The 17,366-nt window shown below is 40.4% G+C and overlaps 1 protein-coding gene across 6 annotated transcripts in view; it reads left to right on the forward strand.

The window, feature by feature from the left end:
• Window positions 1–17,366, forward strand: part of MAP7D2 (MAP7 domain containing 2) — a 48,016-nt gene that overhangs the window by 27,932 nt on the left and 2,718 nt on the right. For 2 of the 6 annotated variants that reach the window (XM_083439424.1, XM_083439428.1), the window contains 11 exons: window positions 982–1,092; window positions 3,373–3,495; window positions 4,307–4,455; window positions 6,327–6,454; window positions 9,189–9,433; window positions 10,455–10,581; window positions 10,906–11,110; window positions 12,409–12,513; window positions 13,300–13,353; window positions 14,579–14,657; window positions 16,623–16,809. In XM_083439424.1, the coding sequence (XP_083295550.1) occupies window positions 982–1,092; window positions 3,373–3,495; window positions 4,307–4,455; window positions 6,327–6,454; window positions 9,189–9,433; window positions 10,455–10,581; window positions 10,906–11,110; window positions 12,409–12,513; window positions 13,300–13,353; window positions 14,579–14,657; window positions 16,623–16,809 (1,513 nt within the window). Of the gene's footprint in view, window positions 1–981; window positions 1,093–3,372; window positions 3,496–4,306; window positions 4,456–6,326; window positions 6,455–9,188; window positions 9,434–10,454; window positions 10,582–10,905; window positions 11,111–12,408; window positions 12,514–13,299; window positions 13,354–14,578; window positions 14,658–16,622; window positions 16,810–17,125; window positions 17,209–17,366 lie in introns of all 6 variants that reach the window. The other 4 variants (XR_014510916.1, XM_083439425.1, XM_083439426.1 and 1 more) reach the window with 4 other exon arrangements.

Consider the following 17,366-nt stretch of genomic DNA (forward strand, 5'->3'; position numbering starts at 1 on the left):
TAGCTTCATCCCTATCATTGGTCTGTTTCCACTAGGTAGAAGGGATAGGGCAGTGCAATGTGACAGTGAAGCAACACGACTCTCTCCTGCATAGTACATTTGACCAGGCAGAATTAAGCAAGGGGAGTGCAATCCACTGCCTTCTCCCAAGTTCTACAGGTGTGCACCTAGAACCTAGAGATGGGGATTGCATGTCTTCTGAGTTGCACATAACACAATTGCAGACCCCTCCCCCATGCAGCTCTTAATCTCAGGGTCATGGGTCCAAGCCCCACATTGGGCAAAATATTCCTGCATTGCAGGGGGTTGGACTAGGTGACGCTTGTGGGTCCTTTCCAACACTACAAACTCGTATGATTCTGTGACTTCCTTAGTCAGCTGGCCCTATGGGTCATTGTGTCTGGCTGTTCACCAGAAACTTGGTGGTTTGAGCCCACCCTCTGACTTCTGTGTCCGGATGTTCTTAACATCTAGAGTTTCACACCTTCCTTTAGTCCCATCCAGGATGACCAGTGGTCAAGGATGATGGGAGTTTTAGTGCAGCATAACCGGAGGGCCACAGGTTCCCCAACACTGCTCTAGAGCCCTGAATTGTTTGGAAATTGTGGGAAGTCTTCCAGCGTCAACACGGTGTAGGCAAAAAGCAGGATATGTTTGTCGCATCACTGTTGCTTAAAGAAAAGTAGAGTTAATTTTTATTCATTTTTGTTGTTCTTTAGTACTACCCCCCACCCCCAGCCACTATAAGAAAATCTTACACCATACTGTAACATTGAAATGTTTGTGAGCCAAAAGTCTGCCTTGAATTATAGCTCACAGACAGACAGGGTGAGCAGCTCCAGCCTGTGGATTTTATCAGATGTGCTTTATTCTTTGTGCTGATTCATTCACAAGGTCCACAGTAACAAAATTAAAGGTTAGCTGTGGGAGCATTTGGCACTGTGGAATGAATGTAAATGTCTTCAATGCATCTCTCTGCAGCATGTGACAAACTTTCAGCTTCTACAATGAATCTGCCAAAGCAAATGGAGTCGCCTATCAATAAGCGCCTCTCCCACTCCACAGCAACAATAACATGTTCCCCTGACAGAGGCAAGTGAATGTGCTGCTCATTGTCGCACCAGAAATGATCTCTCTCCTTTTGTGTTTAAAGTGCATCTCTCTTTTTCTCTCTTCTCCATCCCCAGCCCCCCAGCCCCTTCCTTTCTCAGTTGGTTAATCCTCTGAAGGCAGTAATGTTTACCAGAAATCACTTCACTTTTCTTTTTTTGGTTAAGTATATTAAGGAAACTTTCCCTTAGAAAACGAAGAGTCCTGTTTTCAGATATTTCGGTATTGCTTAGGTAGGAACTTGAAATTTTAAAACAGGCATCAAAGCCGCTTTTTCTCTCTCTCTCTTCAGGTATAAATAAAATTTATTATTATTAAAACCTCGTCCATTTCAGTAGTTCTAAGAAGTATAGCCTTCAACCATAGTGGTTTGATTTTTAATTTTGACATTTTTCTTTACCAGATATGCCAAGAAACAAGTATTTCCCTTAGGGGAAAATTTCGATGGCTAATAGATGGCCTCCATTGTACACCTGTGGCACTCAAGCTGTAGGACAGGTCACTCCCAGAGGATGTGGAGTACCTCGTCGCAGTAGATGCGCAGGTGGATTTCTAGGCAATTGTGGAACTTGTAGGAAAGGGTTGTCCCGTGCCTCTTGAATCTCACTGATCCACACAGTATTTGTGGAGTTAGCTGCATGTAGGAGAAGAGCAGCTGCTTTGTTCTCATGACGGTTGCCTGTGTGTTATTTTAAGACTAGACATCAGAGCAATCCAGCTCTGTTTGTCTTCTAATGCCAGTGTTGGCATTCATATACTGGTGCATAGATCCTTACGCACAGCAGCCTGTCTGCAAAACTCTGTGCATGCTCATTGTGCTAGGCTGGGGTGGGGCAGAACAGAACGGGACATGTTTTGAAGAGAGGGCCCATATTAAAGAAGTCTGAGAGAGACTGCTGTAGACAGAAGAAAGCAGGAGCAAGCTCCTTGGGCATGTTTTGTATGAGGAGAAATAGGCCTCTATAGTGGAGTGGATCGATATAACCTACGTCTGAGGGTAGATTTACTGGGCTTTGGCAATCCATGCCATGTCAGCAATAATACCCAGCAGGAAAATATTTAAGTACAGTACAGTGGTACCTCTGGTTACGTACTTAATTCGTTCCGGAGGTCTGTTCTTAACCTGAAACTGTTCTTAACCTGAAGCACCACTTTAGCTAATGGGGCCTCCTGCTGCCGCCGCTCCGCGATTTCTGTTCTCATCCTGAAGCAAAGTTCTTAACCCGAGGTACTATTTCTGGGTTAGTGGAGTCTGTAACCTGAAGCGTTTGTAACCTGAAGCGTATGTAACCTGAGGTACCATTGTAAAATAATTCTTAAGAGAATAGTTATTCCCCCTCATCTTCATTTTTCACTGCTTACAGGAAGTTTTTGCTTTTTTCTGTTGTAAACTTAATTTGAGCCTAGAGTTGTGAACATTTTTTTGGTGCTTTTTTTGGTGCAACAATGGTATTCTATTAATTTTCTGTGAAACTTAATTCCGTTCATGTGTGTTTTGGATCACAGCCTACCTACCACCTGATCCTGTTAAGCAGTTTTCACTATAATGGTAGAAGCGATGGATCTAAATAGGGTATAACATCCAGTCCTGTGCCTGACATTCAATGCAGAGCTAACTGATTCTGCTCCCATTTGCTAGGTAATCTTTCTCTTAACTGCTAACTATGGCCAGTGTACATTTGTCCTGGACTCCACAGCTCTTATGACCCGGAAGCTTATTAGTTAGCAGGCAAAAAGGGGCTGGAAGATTAGTTTAACCCTCTGTATAGCATGGAGTAGGGCAAACTGCCAGGGTGCTAATATTGCTGACTTCAACACTGGAAGAAATGGCTTAGAATTAATATTCTAGCACTTGTTGCTCTGAAACTGCTGCCTCGGTGCAGCACTTCATAAATCAAGGCATTCATTAATAGTTCTAGCATTATCTAACCTACAATATCATTGCATATAATATACCATACCCTTTGACACAAATGTGTCTTGTATATTAATGAAGACGTGTGGTAAATCATAAGGGATGCTAATACGTTAATGTCCATTCTGCTTGTTAGACCAAATAACACATAAGGTACTCGGCTTAAAACACTGAAAATCGGAGCCCTCCTAAGAAGAATTAAATCCAAGGATTTGTAGTTCTCAAAGATGCCCAGTTATTTGTTCTTTTCCCCTTCGTTCATTTTCATTTGGCCATTCATTATATTTGTTTGCAATTTTTTGAAGTGGCTTTTTTCTTAATGTTTTTCGTTTGTTTCCATTCTTCAGCTCATCGCATGCACCTTAGTCCAATGGAAAACTTTATTATTTCTCGACTATTGACTCCCACACAAGCTTCTTTAGCCAGAAGCAGAAGTACATTAATGCTTTCTGAGCAATACAGTGATTCAGGTAAACCTAATGTTTTAAGGAATGTATTAGGCTCATAGAAAAAAATAATTCAAGATTCCCACCCCCCACCCCCGGTAATTTATTAATCTTATTCCACATGTAATAATGATCCTTCAAAAACAAGGAAAGCTGCAGAGTTCTATCCAGGAGCTTTATTGCTTGGTTGCCTTAGCAATTATGTTGAAGAATGTAACATTTCGGTTGGCTAGAAAGTAAACAAATAACAAAATAAATTTAAACATTGTCTAAATAGTGATTTATAGTTAAGCTTAACTCAAATTTCTAGGAGTCTAAGTAGTATCCATTCAGATGACATACTAGGACTTTAAAAGCAGTTTTACTAACACTAAACAAGACAGTGATTTCCTAGCCAGTGAACTACTCTGATTCAAAGTTAGTTATCAAACTAGTAATATCTGTACCATGTATCACTTTTAGAGCTGATTTCTCCAGTCCTTAGGATACTACTTTAGACATGTTTCTGAATCTAAAGTGGTCATGAAACATTGACCAATAACGCAAATAATTCTCAACAAGAGATTTTAATCTGTTAGGAGTGGCCCGATCATTAAAACCTGTCAATAGAAGAACTATTTATTCCTATGGCCTAAAGTTTTTAAGCTTAGTGAAGGCACTTCAGTAAATGTGTGGTGGTTGTATAAAGAGAGAAAATATGGTTTATTGATGTGTTTCAGCAGTTTGTGTTTTTCTGTTTCTAATAAAGATTGCTGTTCCTCCCCCCCTTTTTTCCGCCCTCGCTTTCTTTGTCTATGTTCCCTATTGCTCTGGCTATTGTACTATAACTCTTTAGTATTCCATATCTGTCCTCGTGTAGCGCCAGCTAGCCCTCTTAAATCTCCTTACAAGCCTTCGCCCACTCGAAGTATGGAGAGAAAGAAGGCAGCATCTGCGTCAACATCCGATGCAATGAAAGGAGCAACTGCAGCAGAAGTGCCACAGGTGGGCTTGAAACTTGGCCGGACCCAAGATAGATGCTCTTTTTATTTTTTAAGTATATTTATAAGATTGTTGGGTATTCCGTGGGTCAGTGTTTAAAGAGTAAATGGCCTCTCTGTTTCTCCTGCTTCCAGCCATTCTGTTGCAACCATTCCTCTGCTCTCTAGATATTCATAAGCAGTGATGCTTGCACTAAGTTCTGTTATGTTGAGCTGAAGGGTCAAGTATTTAGGGAGTCTGTGTGTCTGGTGTGATACTATATTTCCCAGATGGGAAGAGTTTTTTGAAACTTTAAATTAGATTATAAGAATCTGCGGCTTAAAAGGATATAATCGTCAGTGCATTGTACCTTTTAAAGCGCTGGCTTCAGTGCTTTTTAAGGTTTTTTTAAAAAAAAAAATCTGAGTGCATCACTACAAATAATTTGTTTTGAAATTTGAACTTGCTTTCTTGCGTCCTAAGTCAGCAGAAAAATAGTTTAGCTTGTAAGAGCTAATGCTTAATTGGGGTAGGTTTTGGCACTTTCCCTTGCTGCTAGAGGAATTGTTTTGTATTTGTTTCAGCTCCGCGTGGCACTGCAAATAAGAAGGGAAATTTTTCAATGCATTCATGTACAATTCTAATTTTATAATATTTGTGGACACTAGGGTGCGCTCTTAGAATTCTGTCTGATAACTAACCAAATACCACAAGGGTAAAACAATAAGAGTAACACCCTGTGGTATTTTTCTTCTTCAATAATACCCAAGTATGTGTATTGAGAATAAATTAATAACAAGAGCAGGTGGCTAGGGGTTAGCGCTAGACATAGTCAAATGCCAGAGATATATTTCTGTATAGTGCAAACTGCTTGATCATGGTTATGCCGACCTACATTTTGCTCTAGTTATAACTGCAGTACTTCGAATAATGTATGTGCTTGATTCTTCTTCATCAAGAGTAATTCATGCAATAGTAAGGTACCATGTTTTTAAAATGGTTGCATGTATAGGACTCAGGTTGGTTTGAATTCCCCTTATTTTATTGTACTGTTATTTTTAGTTTAACGTTTGGAAAGTCACACTAAAAGTTTAACATGGAAACATAGGATATAAGTAAATTAAATAAACATTGCTTTCTTCAATGTACTGTAGAATTTTGGACATCAGAGGATATCACTTGACCATTCGAAAGTTCTTGCGTAATGGAATAAGTTGCTTTCACTTGTAAAACACTAAAATAAGAATGCGAGATGCTAAGTCTCTGACCCACCCTTCAGATCCCCCAGAACTTAAGCTTCCTTCAAATTTCTGCAGAAGTATTACTAATAGTCACAAGTTGATACTTCCTCCCAAACCTTGTTATAACTCCAGTTTGTTTTGTTGACCAAGAAACACAGCAGCAGTTGGGAGGGTAGGATTTATATATTTTATTAAGGTCCCTCTGCATCTTCTCTTGTATTTCAGAGCATTGCGGCTACACCAGTAGCATGTTTGACTTCCGCACCCCCAACATTTCACAAATAGCAAACGGCTTTTAAAAATTCTGTTCAATTTCAAAAGCAGGTTGCCCTGCTTGGGTTTCTATATGATACTTTGGAACTTGACTACTGCTTGTAAAATACCCTGAGAGAACTCTATGCAAGGGCACTTACCTGAACAACTTTGCCACTGCAGTATTTTGATTATCTAATATATATATTGTATATTATATTTGTGTGTATATATAAAGATTTAGTGGAGCTTTAATGGCCATAGGGGGAAAATGTTACAAGCTTTCACAAAACTTGTTTAAAAAAATTAAAATACAATTTTGGTTTGTACATACAAGTCTGTTTGTGGGTATCTGTGCTAAATCTGTTTCATCAGATGTCTTTCGTCATCTTCTTTTTTAAGAATGAGAAGAAAAAGAAGGAGAAGCGGCCCACAACCCCTGGCACATCATCTGGTTTGGGATCTCCTCTTAGAAGATCTGATTCTCCAGCAGCCATGTCCAAGCGATCAGGTTCACCTGCAACTCCTAAGTAAGACAATTCAGCAAAATCTGATTGGCCACCCTTTCCCCCATCCTTCCTCACAGTCGCTTCAGCCTTCCCCTTGTCCCTAAAGCAGCCAGTGGGAGAATTATGGACAGAATTCATCAGAATGCAGTTTCCCCTCTGCTTCAATGAGCAGTCTGATGCAGGGGAAAGAAGGGAGGGCATAGGCGGTTTTCAAGAGAAAAATGCCAGTCTCAAAGTCATCAGTTTCATTATCATAATATATCTGAAGAGGAAACCATCAATTTCCTGAACACAGGATTCTAATCATGTTGAATCACTTTTTACTTTTTTGTTTGTTCTGTAGCATGTTGAACATCTGTTGCTACGGAATATTTCCCAAGTCAATCCTGGCCCAAATTCTTTAGAGATGCCTAGGTTGCCAATAAAGTGTCTTATTATATTTTGAGGGCATAGATGAGTAAGCAAGATTCGTCACTTAGCTTGATTACATTTGTCTGTTAGCAATAGAACTGACACTTTTCTGGGAACAGCCACTCACTTCCAATGGCTCAGAACACTTTGGACAGTTACTCATGGCGCCACTCCTTCATCAGTTTACTTGGTGGCAGTCCATCACAGGCCACTGCCACTGCTAGGTAAACCTACTTATGCATGAGATGAGGAGGCTGTCAGCCGCCCCATCCTGCTCACATGGGCTTGGTTGCAGGTTTACCTGGCAAAGTTGTGTCATGGCCTGGAGCCTGTGAGCAGAAAATGAGTGCTGCTCCATCCTCTCCTTGCATTCATGTGACTTGTAATGAACCAGCCACTGCTATGTAAACTTGTGAGCAAATACACTTCCAGGCAAGAGAGGACAGGTAGTGTTGGGTTGGTTGACACCGGGTGAGGGGGTGGGTGGGTTGCTGAGCATGGCCTGTCTAGGACCCACAAACTTGGAGTCTGGCCTGGGTTAAAAAAATGTTTGCTGAGGAGGACCGTTAAAATCTACAAACAAATTTATTTTTCTGATTGTACCCTTAATTAGTTGTAAAACCACTGATTTAATGCACCTAGTCCAACTATATCACAGAAAATAATGGTAGCTAAAGTTATTACAGTGGTACCTCAGGTTAAGTACTTAATTCGTTCTGGAGGTCCGTTCTTAACCTGAAACTGTTCTTAACCTGAAGCACCACTTTAGCTAATGGGGCCTCCTGCTGCTGCTGCGCCACCGGAACACGATTTCTGTTCTCATCCTGAAGCAAAGTTCTTAACCCAAGGTACTATTTCTGGGTTAGTGGAGTCTGTAACCTGAAGCGTATGTAACCCGAGGTACCACTGTACTAGCTTAGGATCATCACCTACATCAGATGGAGGGGAAGAGCATAAAAGCAGCAGAAGTAAGGAATAGCCAATTCTATGGATGTGGAACCAGTTAGAGGGTAGTCATGTAAGGGTTTAAAGTGGCCAACAGCTGGAATGTTGCCACTGAGGGCATATAGGCAGAGCTTGCTTGGATATCCTCTCAAAAGTGCCTATCAAAACTAACTGGCAATAGAGCATTGCACGAGAGTGTTGCTGCTGCCGCTGCTGTTGAACAGCAGACTGACTAACATTCCTGCTGGATACATTGAACTGGCAGTGCAGTACTTTAGATCCTCACAAAATTTGTAAAGATTATTTTCCAAGGCAATTTTGTTTGGAAAAGAGAGAGAAATAGCTCATACATAAGCAAGGTGAACAAGCTATTATGTTACTTCCTGCAAGAAGCGCTTTGATAAAGCGAATAGCATAGTAAAGAAAAAAGTAAAAAGGAGGGAAAGATGTATATATGGCCAAAAGGTTCATAAACAGAAAATAAAGGGTTAATCGGAAACCAAGAAATGCTGACTAGAGGACAAAAGGGACAAAGAAGTTTATCTGCCTGAAATTAGAGCTGAGTCAGAAAGTGGTATAGATATTTAGTAATAGGGTGGTGTCTACAAAAATCTATAGAATCAGCTGACTGGACAAAACCAAAAAAAAATCTCACTTAAAAGTAGATACTGGTTACTTTAAAATAGTAAATGTACCAAACTGTGTTCCCAGTCAAAAACAGATAATATAAATTCAGAAGTTCTTTAAATGTGTTCTACAGTGTCTCCCTCTTTGAATTATTTTTACTGAAGTTTTCAACAGACAGATAACAACAGCAAAACAAGCACAAAATGTAATACTGCAGCACAACAGTTCATTGATCAGTCTGCATCACTGGATAGAATTGACCTGCAAAATACTGAACTCAATATAGACCACAGAAAATGTGCAGTAGTGTCTTTGCTTAATTGTTAGGGCATATTCTCACACAAACAAGATGAGATAAACTTGTGTATTGATACAAGCCCAGGGTATGTTTGTCATAGACTCAGTTTCCTCCCTGGAGTAATGCTTCAAGTATTTTCATGTTTTGTGAACCGACCAGATTGCCTCATGACAGTGTAATTTGTGTGAACAAGTATGAAATGGATTTGCTGTTAATCCCAGTTGGCACAATTTCTCTCTCCCTGTATTTTTAACAGACTAATTTGCTGCCTGGCACATGATTTGTTTCTTCCAAATGTTTTTGGTCACAGTCCTGTTTTGCCTAAGAACAGACAGTTTGCAAACTTAATCCTCATACAAAGAGTGGGGAAGTGGGAGAAATCAACCAAGGTTAAGATCAGTTAACAATTGACCTGTCCTTCCTGGGATCTCTTGGTAATACAGTATTGAATTATTTATTTGAATTTATTTTTAGAACACTTACGAAGACTTACCCACAGTCTCCCAAAACTACTAAACAGTATCCGGCTTCTCCTGTGAAACACCGTGCCACTTCAAATCTCAACCAAGAAACACCTAAGAAAAGGGCAGAAAAGCATAAAGACCAGCAAAGGGAGACTGCTGGTCAGAAAAACCAAGGATCACCTGGTGAAGAGGCTGTAAGCCAACATCTAGCTGAAAAATCTCTGCCTTCTGCAGGAAAGACCGAAAGCAGTGAAGGTGTGCCTTTTTTGCTTTTGCCTTTTTGCTTTTGCATTGTTTTTGCTTCTTCTGTAATACCTCTTAGCTCCTTATATATCAGATATGTAGTTCTATCATTTCCATCTTTGTGGCAAAGGAAATTTGGCACTGATCCAGAGGATGTCATAAATGCCTTTATCTTTAGAAGTCTTAATAGAATATTTAGTTAGGTCTAGTAGTAGGTATAACGTCAAGAATAAACTATTGGGCCATTGGTAAGCAAAATGTATTGAGAAGCCTGACATCGATTCCTGGATATTTCTTGTGCTTTTTCTTGCTGTGGTGTCAACCTCTCTCAGTACAGTAACATGCCCTGCTTTACTGAAAATAACATGAATTGCAGGTGCAATTAGAAATACTATATGAACGTTAACTTTTAAACCGTGAACTTTTAAACTAACTGAGGTAGTTTCCTGGGGGAAAGAGCTGTTGTTCATTTCACTTTGATACAACCACCTTGATATACTTTCTAGATATTCTTCTCTGCTTACTTATTTGGAGCCACTTGTTAGTACAACCTTAACTATGTCCATCAAATCCTGTGCTTTACACACATTACATTAACACATGTAATGACATTATATTAGTTGGCATCCGTCTGTCTTGGGAGACAGCGGATGAGTGAGTGCGTCTTCAGGGGTGAAGTCAAACCATTTGAAAGTCACAGTGCCTGCTGTGGCTGTAGAGACCAATATAGAAGTGACATGTTCTGTTACAGCTGGGGCAGATGAAGGCATCTGGTTTTGCTGTTCCAGCTGCACCATGGCATTTCTTCTTTCTACACTCCTCCCAGCAGTCGTTCCTCTTCAGATCACTGCTGTGGATACAAGACCTGATTGTCTCCTGATTGTTTTGAGGTTTTGTTTTTTTCTGAATATGAAGCGGTTTAGTAATGCTTTAAAGAAATGAAGTGAAGTGAAATTCCACTGAATGTTTAGGTTGCCCAGTGTTTCCTGGGCTGCAGTCTATAATGTTTTAACTGGAACAACAAACTGTTTAGGGAAACTTGCAGCAGGAACTACTGATGCCGAAGAAGCTACAAGGATTTTAGCAGAGAAGAGGCGCCAAGCTCGTCTCCAGAAAGAACAAGAGGAAAAAGAAAAGCAGGAGAGAGAAGAACGTGAAAGGTATTTTCCCTGCCCCATCCCCACTTCTCCATTAATAACAGCACAGACTTGGACAGCTTCTCATTGCTGCTGTTAAGAGACCTTTTAATTAGTTTCAGGTTCAGAGAGAAGTTAACATGGAATGAATTAGTTAACTTAACTAAACTAAACTATAGTGAGTCCATATCCATGATTTCCCAGAACTGGATCCCCCAAAATTTAGGGCACATCTCCCATTTCCCAAGGAAACATGACAAAGTACACAATTCTGTGCAATATGTAAGTGTTATGCAAGGTATAGCTCCCTCTGCCAGTCCTAAAATAATCATTTCTGTGGCTTTGCAGGCTAGAGAGAGAAGAGCTGAAAAGAAAGGAAGAGGAAGAGAGGATTCGTCGGGAGGAAGAGGCTCGCAAGAGAGAGGAGGAAAGAAGGCGTGAAGAGGAAGAAGCTAGGAAAGCAGCGGAGGAGGAAGCTAGGAGGAGAGCGGAAGAAGAAATCCTGCTAAGGGAAAAACAAGAAAAGGAATTGCAAGCTATGATTGAGATGCAGGTATGGCCTTTTGGAGGTACAAGACCATACGTATTATTTAAGAAGTGTTTTGACTATGCAGCCCTTTTCAAGATAGAGCCTAATACAGTGGTGCCTCGCAAGACGAAAAGAATCCGTTCCGCGGGTCTTTTTGTCTTGCGTTTTTTTCGTCTTGCGAAGCAAGCCCATTGACGGAGTAGCGCTATTAGCGCTATTGGATAAAAAAGGGCTAAAAACGGCTTTTTAACACTTGGGAGATTAGCGGTTTTGCTGCTAAAATGCTTTTAGCAGCTTAGCGATTCAAAATAAGGGGTTTTGGAGCGAAAAAAAATTCAATTTCTCGCTCTCCAGGCTTCAGTGAAAGCCTGCATTCGTCCCATAGGACGCATACACATTTCCCCTTCGTTTTTGGAGGGGGAAAAGTGCGTCCTATGGGCCAAAAAATACGGTATGTTTTGTAAAAAGCAGAAATGCAGTACGTAATGCTTCTGTAAGTTTATGATAGATGAACATACATTCTTACTTTTTATTCAGAGTCAGACCACTGGCATATCTCTAAACCACTCTTGGTTTCCTGGAAGTCTCATGTACATATCTTTCCATTATCCATCTCCCGTGATCCATTACCATTTCAATACTTTGGGGTTTAAAATGCAGACATCTGTATGCAAGACATGTCCTCTGCCATTGATCTAAGTCCAGCATTATTAAGCATGTCACACATTATGTAGAACGTATTAAACCTCAGGTGCCTATAGTTACTGCCCTTTAAAATGACATACATGCTAAATGCTAACTATATGTCCTGACTTAGATCTGTTAGCTCTTTGACTTTTAACTACAATTCCATCCGTATGGATGGGCTTTGTACTGCTTAGAGCAGCATGATTAAATCCCTTTTCCAGGTGGGTTTGCAGGGCCATCTGGGAATTGTCATAGCTCAGTAGTTGAGCATGTGCTTTGCATGTCAGATTTCCCAGATTCAATCTCAGCCACCTCTAGGTCAGTATAGACAATACTGAAGTAATTCGACTAGCGCTCTAAATTGCTAGAAGGCAGCTCCCTGTGTTCTTATACCTTTCTGGTGGCACTAGCTAGTCTACGTCCACTACAGTCCAGCAGACCCACATGGGAAGATGAGTGGAACCACAACCATTCAGGAAAAAATATCTTGCACAGACACAAAACCCCAGCAGAAAGCTTTGGTGCTATATTTTAGGGAAATACTGTCCACTCACATTTTCTGGAGTCTGGAAAATTGTCTGTGATGGAATGAATATGTGTTTAATTAGAATATGTGCTTATATGTGTTTAATTAGAGAGAAGCAGCAGAAGCGAAGGCCCGGGAGGCGGCTGAGCATCTCCGTCTGGAAAGGGAACAAATCATGCAGCAGATAGAGCAAGAAAGACTGGAGCGGAAGAAGGTAGAGAATTTGTCCATATCACGGGTGACAGCATAAGTTTATCAAATGCATCTCTAAATTAAAGGTGTCCTAGACAAGAGAAAAGCTTAATGTAGTTGAGCTCCTAATGTCAAATGTAATTGTTCATTATAAATTCTGTTCAAAAATATTATCTTCTTCATATTTAACCCTTAAGATTTTGGAGCAGCCAATTGGTATGCATGGGATCTGCCTACCAGTTGCAACCTTTCTTTATAGGATCATGGTTAGTAGGGCTGTAATAATCCTACACAGTATCTAACACATCCTTTTCCAACTTGAGTCCCCATATGTTGCTGGACTACAACTCCCCTCATCTCTGACTACTGGCTTGCTAGCTAGGGATGATGGGAATTGTAGTCCAACACCATTTGGGGACCCAAAGTTGGTTGGGAAAGGCTACTCTAACAAAAGCAGAGTTAAAAGATATTTACTCTGTTACATGTATGGCAATTGTCTTTAATCAGATGGTATAAAATTGCTGGCACTCGTGACTTGCCATTGCATTTTCATTACATAGATGAACCATATTAAAGAGATCCATATTGGAAGATTCTAACAGCAGTGATTCAGAAATATGACTTGGTGACATTGCCTTATGTGGCCAGCCCAAGATTTATTACCTTATTTGAGCCTCACATGTCTGAAGAATGGGGAGATATTTCTTCTGTGCTATATATTGATGCAATCTCAGTTAGCTTAGCACTTTCAGTTTTGGAAGGCAAAGGATAATAATAAACAACATAATCATTTTCTTTTTCTTTTCAGAGAATAGATGAAATAATGAAAAGGACAAGAAAAAGCGAAACACCAGAAATCAAGGTGTGGAACAGAATTTCCTTCCTTTCCTTGGAAGTGTAGAATTATGTAGTTCAACATACAATAAATGCCATTGCCCCAGAAATCTGAAGATTAATCTTCATTTGTAATATAAGTGGCCACTTTGGGCCCTCTTAGAAGGGTCACAATTGTTTCTCTCTCATATAAACAGCAGAAGAAACCAAATATGTGCAAACATGGGGCAACATAAATGCAAATACTACCTTTCTTAATGCCTCTAAGGGGAAGAGATGAAAACAAGTGTATTGTGCCTTCTATCTTAGTTCCAAAGTACACAGTTCATGCAGCATTTACCTCCGCTGCTACATGGAGGAAAGCAACTTAGAGAGGGCATTTTGGGAAGGTAAACAGCAGGAACCGAAGTATTTGAGTTGTCCCCTCCTGCCTCCCATTCTGCTTTTTCTCAGCTGCAGCCACTTGTGGCTACTTTTCAGTTACACAGACAGAACAGGGCAGGAAGAAACGCATAACTGGACGTAACATGTAGTTTGACTCTTAATCGCTTACTGCTCCTACTTTATTCTACATACTTGGTTAAATGATAGGCTCTTCGAGAGTAATGGTCAAAGACCAAAGCAATTAGTACTACTGTGCAAATAACTGAAGAGCTGGCTGGGGTACATTTTGCTTGTTATCCTCACAAGCCTGATTGGTGAAGGGAGGAACTACCTGGATCAAATGGCCGTTGCTTCTGCAGTTATTAGTCCAAGCGACATGAGAGAGAAAAAACAGGGGCTGTAGCTATTTTAAACCCTTGTCACCTCCTCCCTTCCCACAGAGCACCTTGACTGAGCTTTGCTTTAAAAAAAAATTGTCAGAGAATCTGGCACATGGGCAGGGCATCTGATCTGCATAGATACCAACCTGCAGTGCCCATAGTAAAGATCTAAGGTTCCCAGGGAACTAGTGTTGGTACAAGGGCTTAGAGACTGCTTACCTTTCCCACCCTGGAGCAGATAATGCAGACATGATATAAGGATCTTGCTGGAAGTTCTCACCCATCTCCTTCCGCAGCCATTGTTTTCCCTTTGTCTGCTTCCGTCATGTTTATAGAAAATGCTACAATAAGAGATTAAGAATGTTTTGTTACAAGCTGTGTGGGGGTATATATAAAACATTTTGAGCAAAGTATAGCTGGTAAGATATAAATGTTCAGCTGTGCCTCTGGAAAGGTCTGCGGTTAGTGAATTTTACATGTTTGATACAGAAGGAAGACATTCAGCTGGATGTGCCATCATCTTTAAATCTGGACAAACAGCCAAAGCCACCTGCTATCAATCAAGCAGGTAAAAAACAACACTGTATTGGTATTAAATTATGTATTGATTGCCTTCCAAAATCCATGCTTCAGTGAAACCTGCTAGATTGTTCCTATTTTTGGCAATATTTCATGAAAGTTCAAGCGTTTGGCCTGCCCATAGTATTATTCTGGCAGACACGTAGTCACTTTGGCCTGCTTCTCATGTGTGTCTGCTAGTTTTGCTATTTACATTGTTTTACTTCTTCTTAATATTAAACCTCATAAGTCAGTTTGAGTGGGCATGCCACTCACACTGTAAAGAGCTCATAACCCACCCACTCTCAGTAGCCAGAAACATCATACCCAGACACTGGAGGGACTTGTCAGGAATAAACATGGAACACTGGTATCAAGCGGTATGGGAGACAGCCTTACTAGAAAATCTAACCAATAGGCTGAAACTGACATGGGGTAGAATGCCTTCACTCTGGTATGGCTCCGCTTTATCACATACACAGCCCAAAAAGACAACAACACGAACCCACTGACGGCATATGATTCAAAATGGCTAACTTATCCCAGCAACACCACCCTCTTCACACACGAACCAACGAATCCCACTGCAGCCCAAGCAAAGACAATCAACCACACCCTAGGCCACCCAACCTCTCTCACCACCAAGGAAACATAACAAGTGAATAGAAAGAGAACCCAGCCAAGTGACGCTGACACAAAACCCCCACGCGTACACTAAGTAAAAGAACATAAGCTGTACCACTCTGTCCCCTCTCTCCCCTCCCCCCCTTTTCTTCCCAACCCTATACTGCATATAACACCAATGTCTCACTACAAATGTACCGTAACTGATCTGTAGAAAACACAACCTGAAGAAAGAGACAATGCATGTGCTTTTGTAAATGAGGAAAATCTGTAATAAAAAAAATACATTTTTTAAAAAAGTTACTTTGAGTGAGCATGTGCCTAGATATGCAAAACATAAATTTCAGTGCCTGGAAAGGCAAGAAAGAAACATTTAGCACTACCCTCATCTCCAAACACCTTCAGTATAGTGAACATGGAAGCAGTTCTGGATTTGTGAGGGTCACTGCTACCAGTCATCGTAGAATATACAGCAGGCAGTACTGAGCTTAGTAAGACAGACAAGACAGACTCCGTATCAGGTAGCTTCTTATGTTCCTATTCAAACAAAGGCAGTATCTCCTAGTTCAGACATAGTATTTTATGTGCCATGAGCAAGGTGCATGGTGGAGGCTCTCTCTCATTTCAATAAAACTCTACTTCAGGAGATGAGTGTTGAACAGGCCCTATGGAGGTATGCATGATTCTGGGCTCATGTCTTAAAGCCTATTTACACATTAAACTTGCCATATAAGCAGAGGCTGTCTATGTGAGATTCTGTCTTCTGAGAATTCTGAAGCCTTCTCCACCCAGACACCAAAGACTACAGGAGATAGAAATAATACACAACTGCTCTCTATTCTTTTCCAACCATTGAGTGTTTCCCCCACTTTTATTCTTAGTGACTATTTTTCTACAAATTCCCCTGTTGAAAGGGGTGGGGGGTGGGTGGGGAAATAAGCTACTAGACATGGCAGATAGCCAGCAAAGTTGTACTTGGAGTAGACCCATTGGAATTATTGGACTTAATTCCATTGATTTCAGTGGGTTTACTCTGAGTATCTTAGTTGTCTATAACCCAATAATGAGGAGAGCAGCTGGCTGCCACCTTTCCTAAATGTGATTTCCTCTTCCCCTGCCTATTGGTGGAGAGCCTTCAGAGCTCTCACATACTGAATTGCAACATCTCAGGCTTCCTGTGTGAAACTTCAAACTTGCATATTTTCACCTTTCAGGCAATAATATTTAATTGCATTTCCTAGAAAACAAATCCTGCATTAAGGGTAGGAATAAATATGTGGCTCGCTTTCACCAATGACTTCTTGTCTTGTGGCTTTTACAATCACATTTCCTCATGACATCCTTTCCATAGAAATGAATGGACTAACAAGCTGCAAAGATGATAAAGGCCTGGGATGTGCTGTGTCTGACTCTTTCCCTCATGATGTATTTTCTAATGGACTTAAGCCACTTATGGGCCTTATTCAGCTGAACCCAATGGATGGGAAATCAAATAGCATTGATGATTCAACAGATGAAGTTCAGTCTATGGATGTGAGGTACATAACCATTTGAAAATAATCTTAGTCAGGATCCAAAGAACCACACAATTTGTTACATGTGCCTGCTTCTGCTTTAGATTAGTGTTTTTGTATGATATGCTTCTCAAAAAATACTATTATTTTAAATCTTGCTGAATTTGCACAGATAAATACCTAAAGTAATTTGTATCCTGGCCCTAATAATTTGAAAGTTTCATTTATCCTTTAATGAAACATGCTGTGTTCTATGTTTCTTCCAATTCTTTTGTCATTCCTTCCCTTCCACGGGCATCTGTGAACCAATATTTGATGCTCTTAACTATGGTGTACAAAGGAGCAAAATGCATTCTGCAGCCTGATCCTATGCATGTTTACTCAGAAGCAATTCCTACTGTGTCAAATAGTGCTTTCTTCAAGGTAAGTTGTCTAGGGTTGCAACCTTGAGTTATCTGCCATTCATTATCTGCCTACTATAAAATAGATGAGCTGAAATCACTCTTTTATCATCTGAGGAGATTTGCATTGTCATGAATTTCATGCAACATACATGTTAGTAACCTGGTTTTCACTCTTTT

Source organism: Podarcis tiliguerta (assembly GCF_965153285.1).
Source record: "Podarcis tiliguerta genome assembly, chromosome: 4".
NCBI classification, from domain to species: domain Eukaryota; kingdom Metazoa; phylum Chordata; class Lepidosauria; order Squamata; family Lacertidae; genus Podarcis; species Podarcis tiliguerta.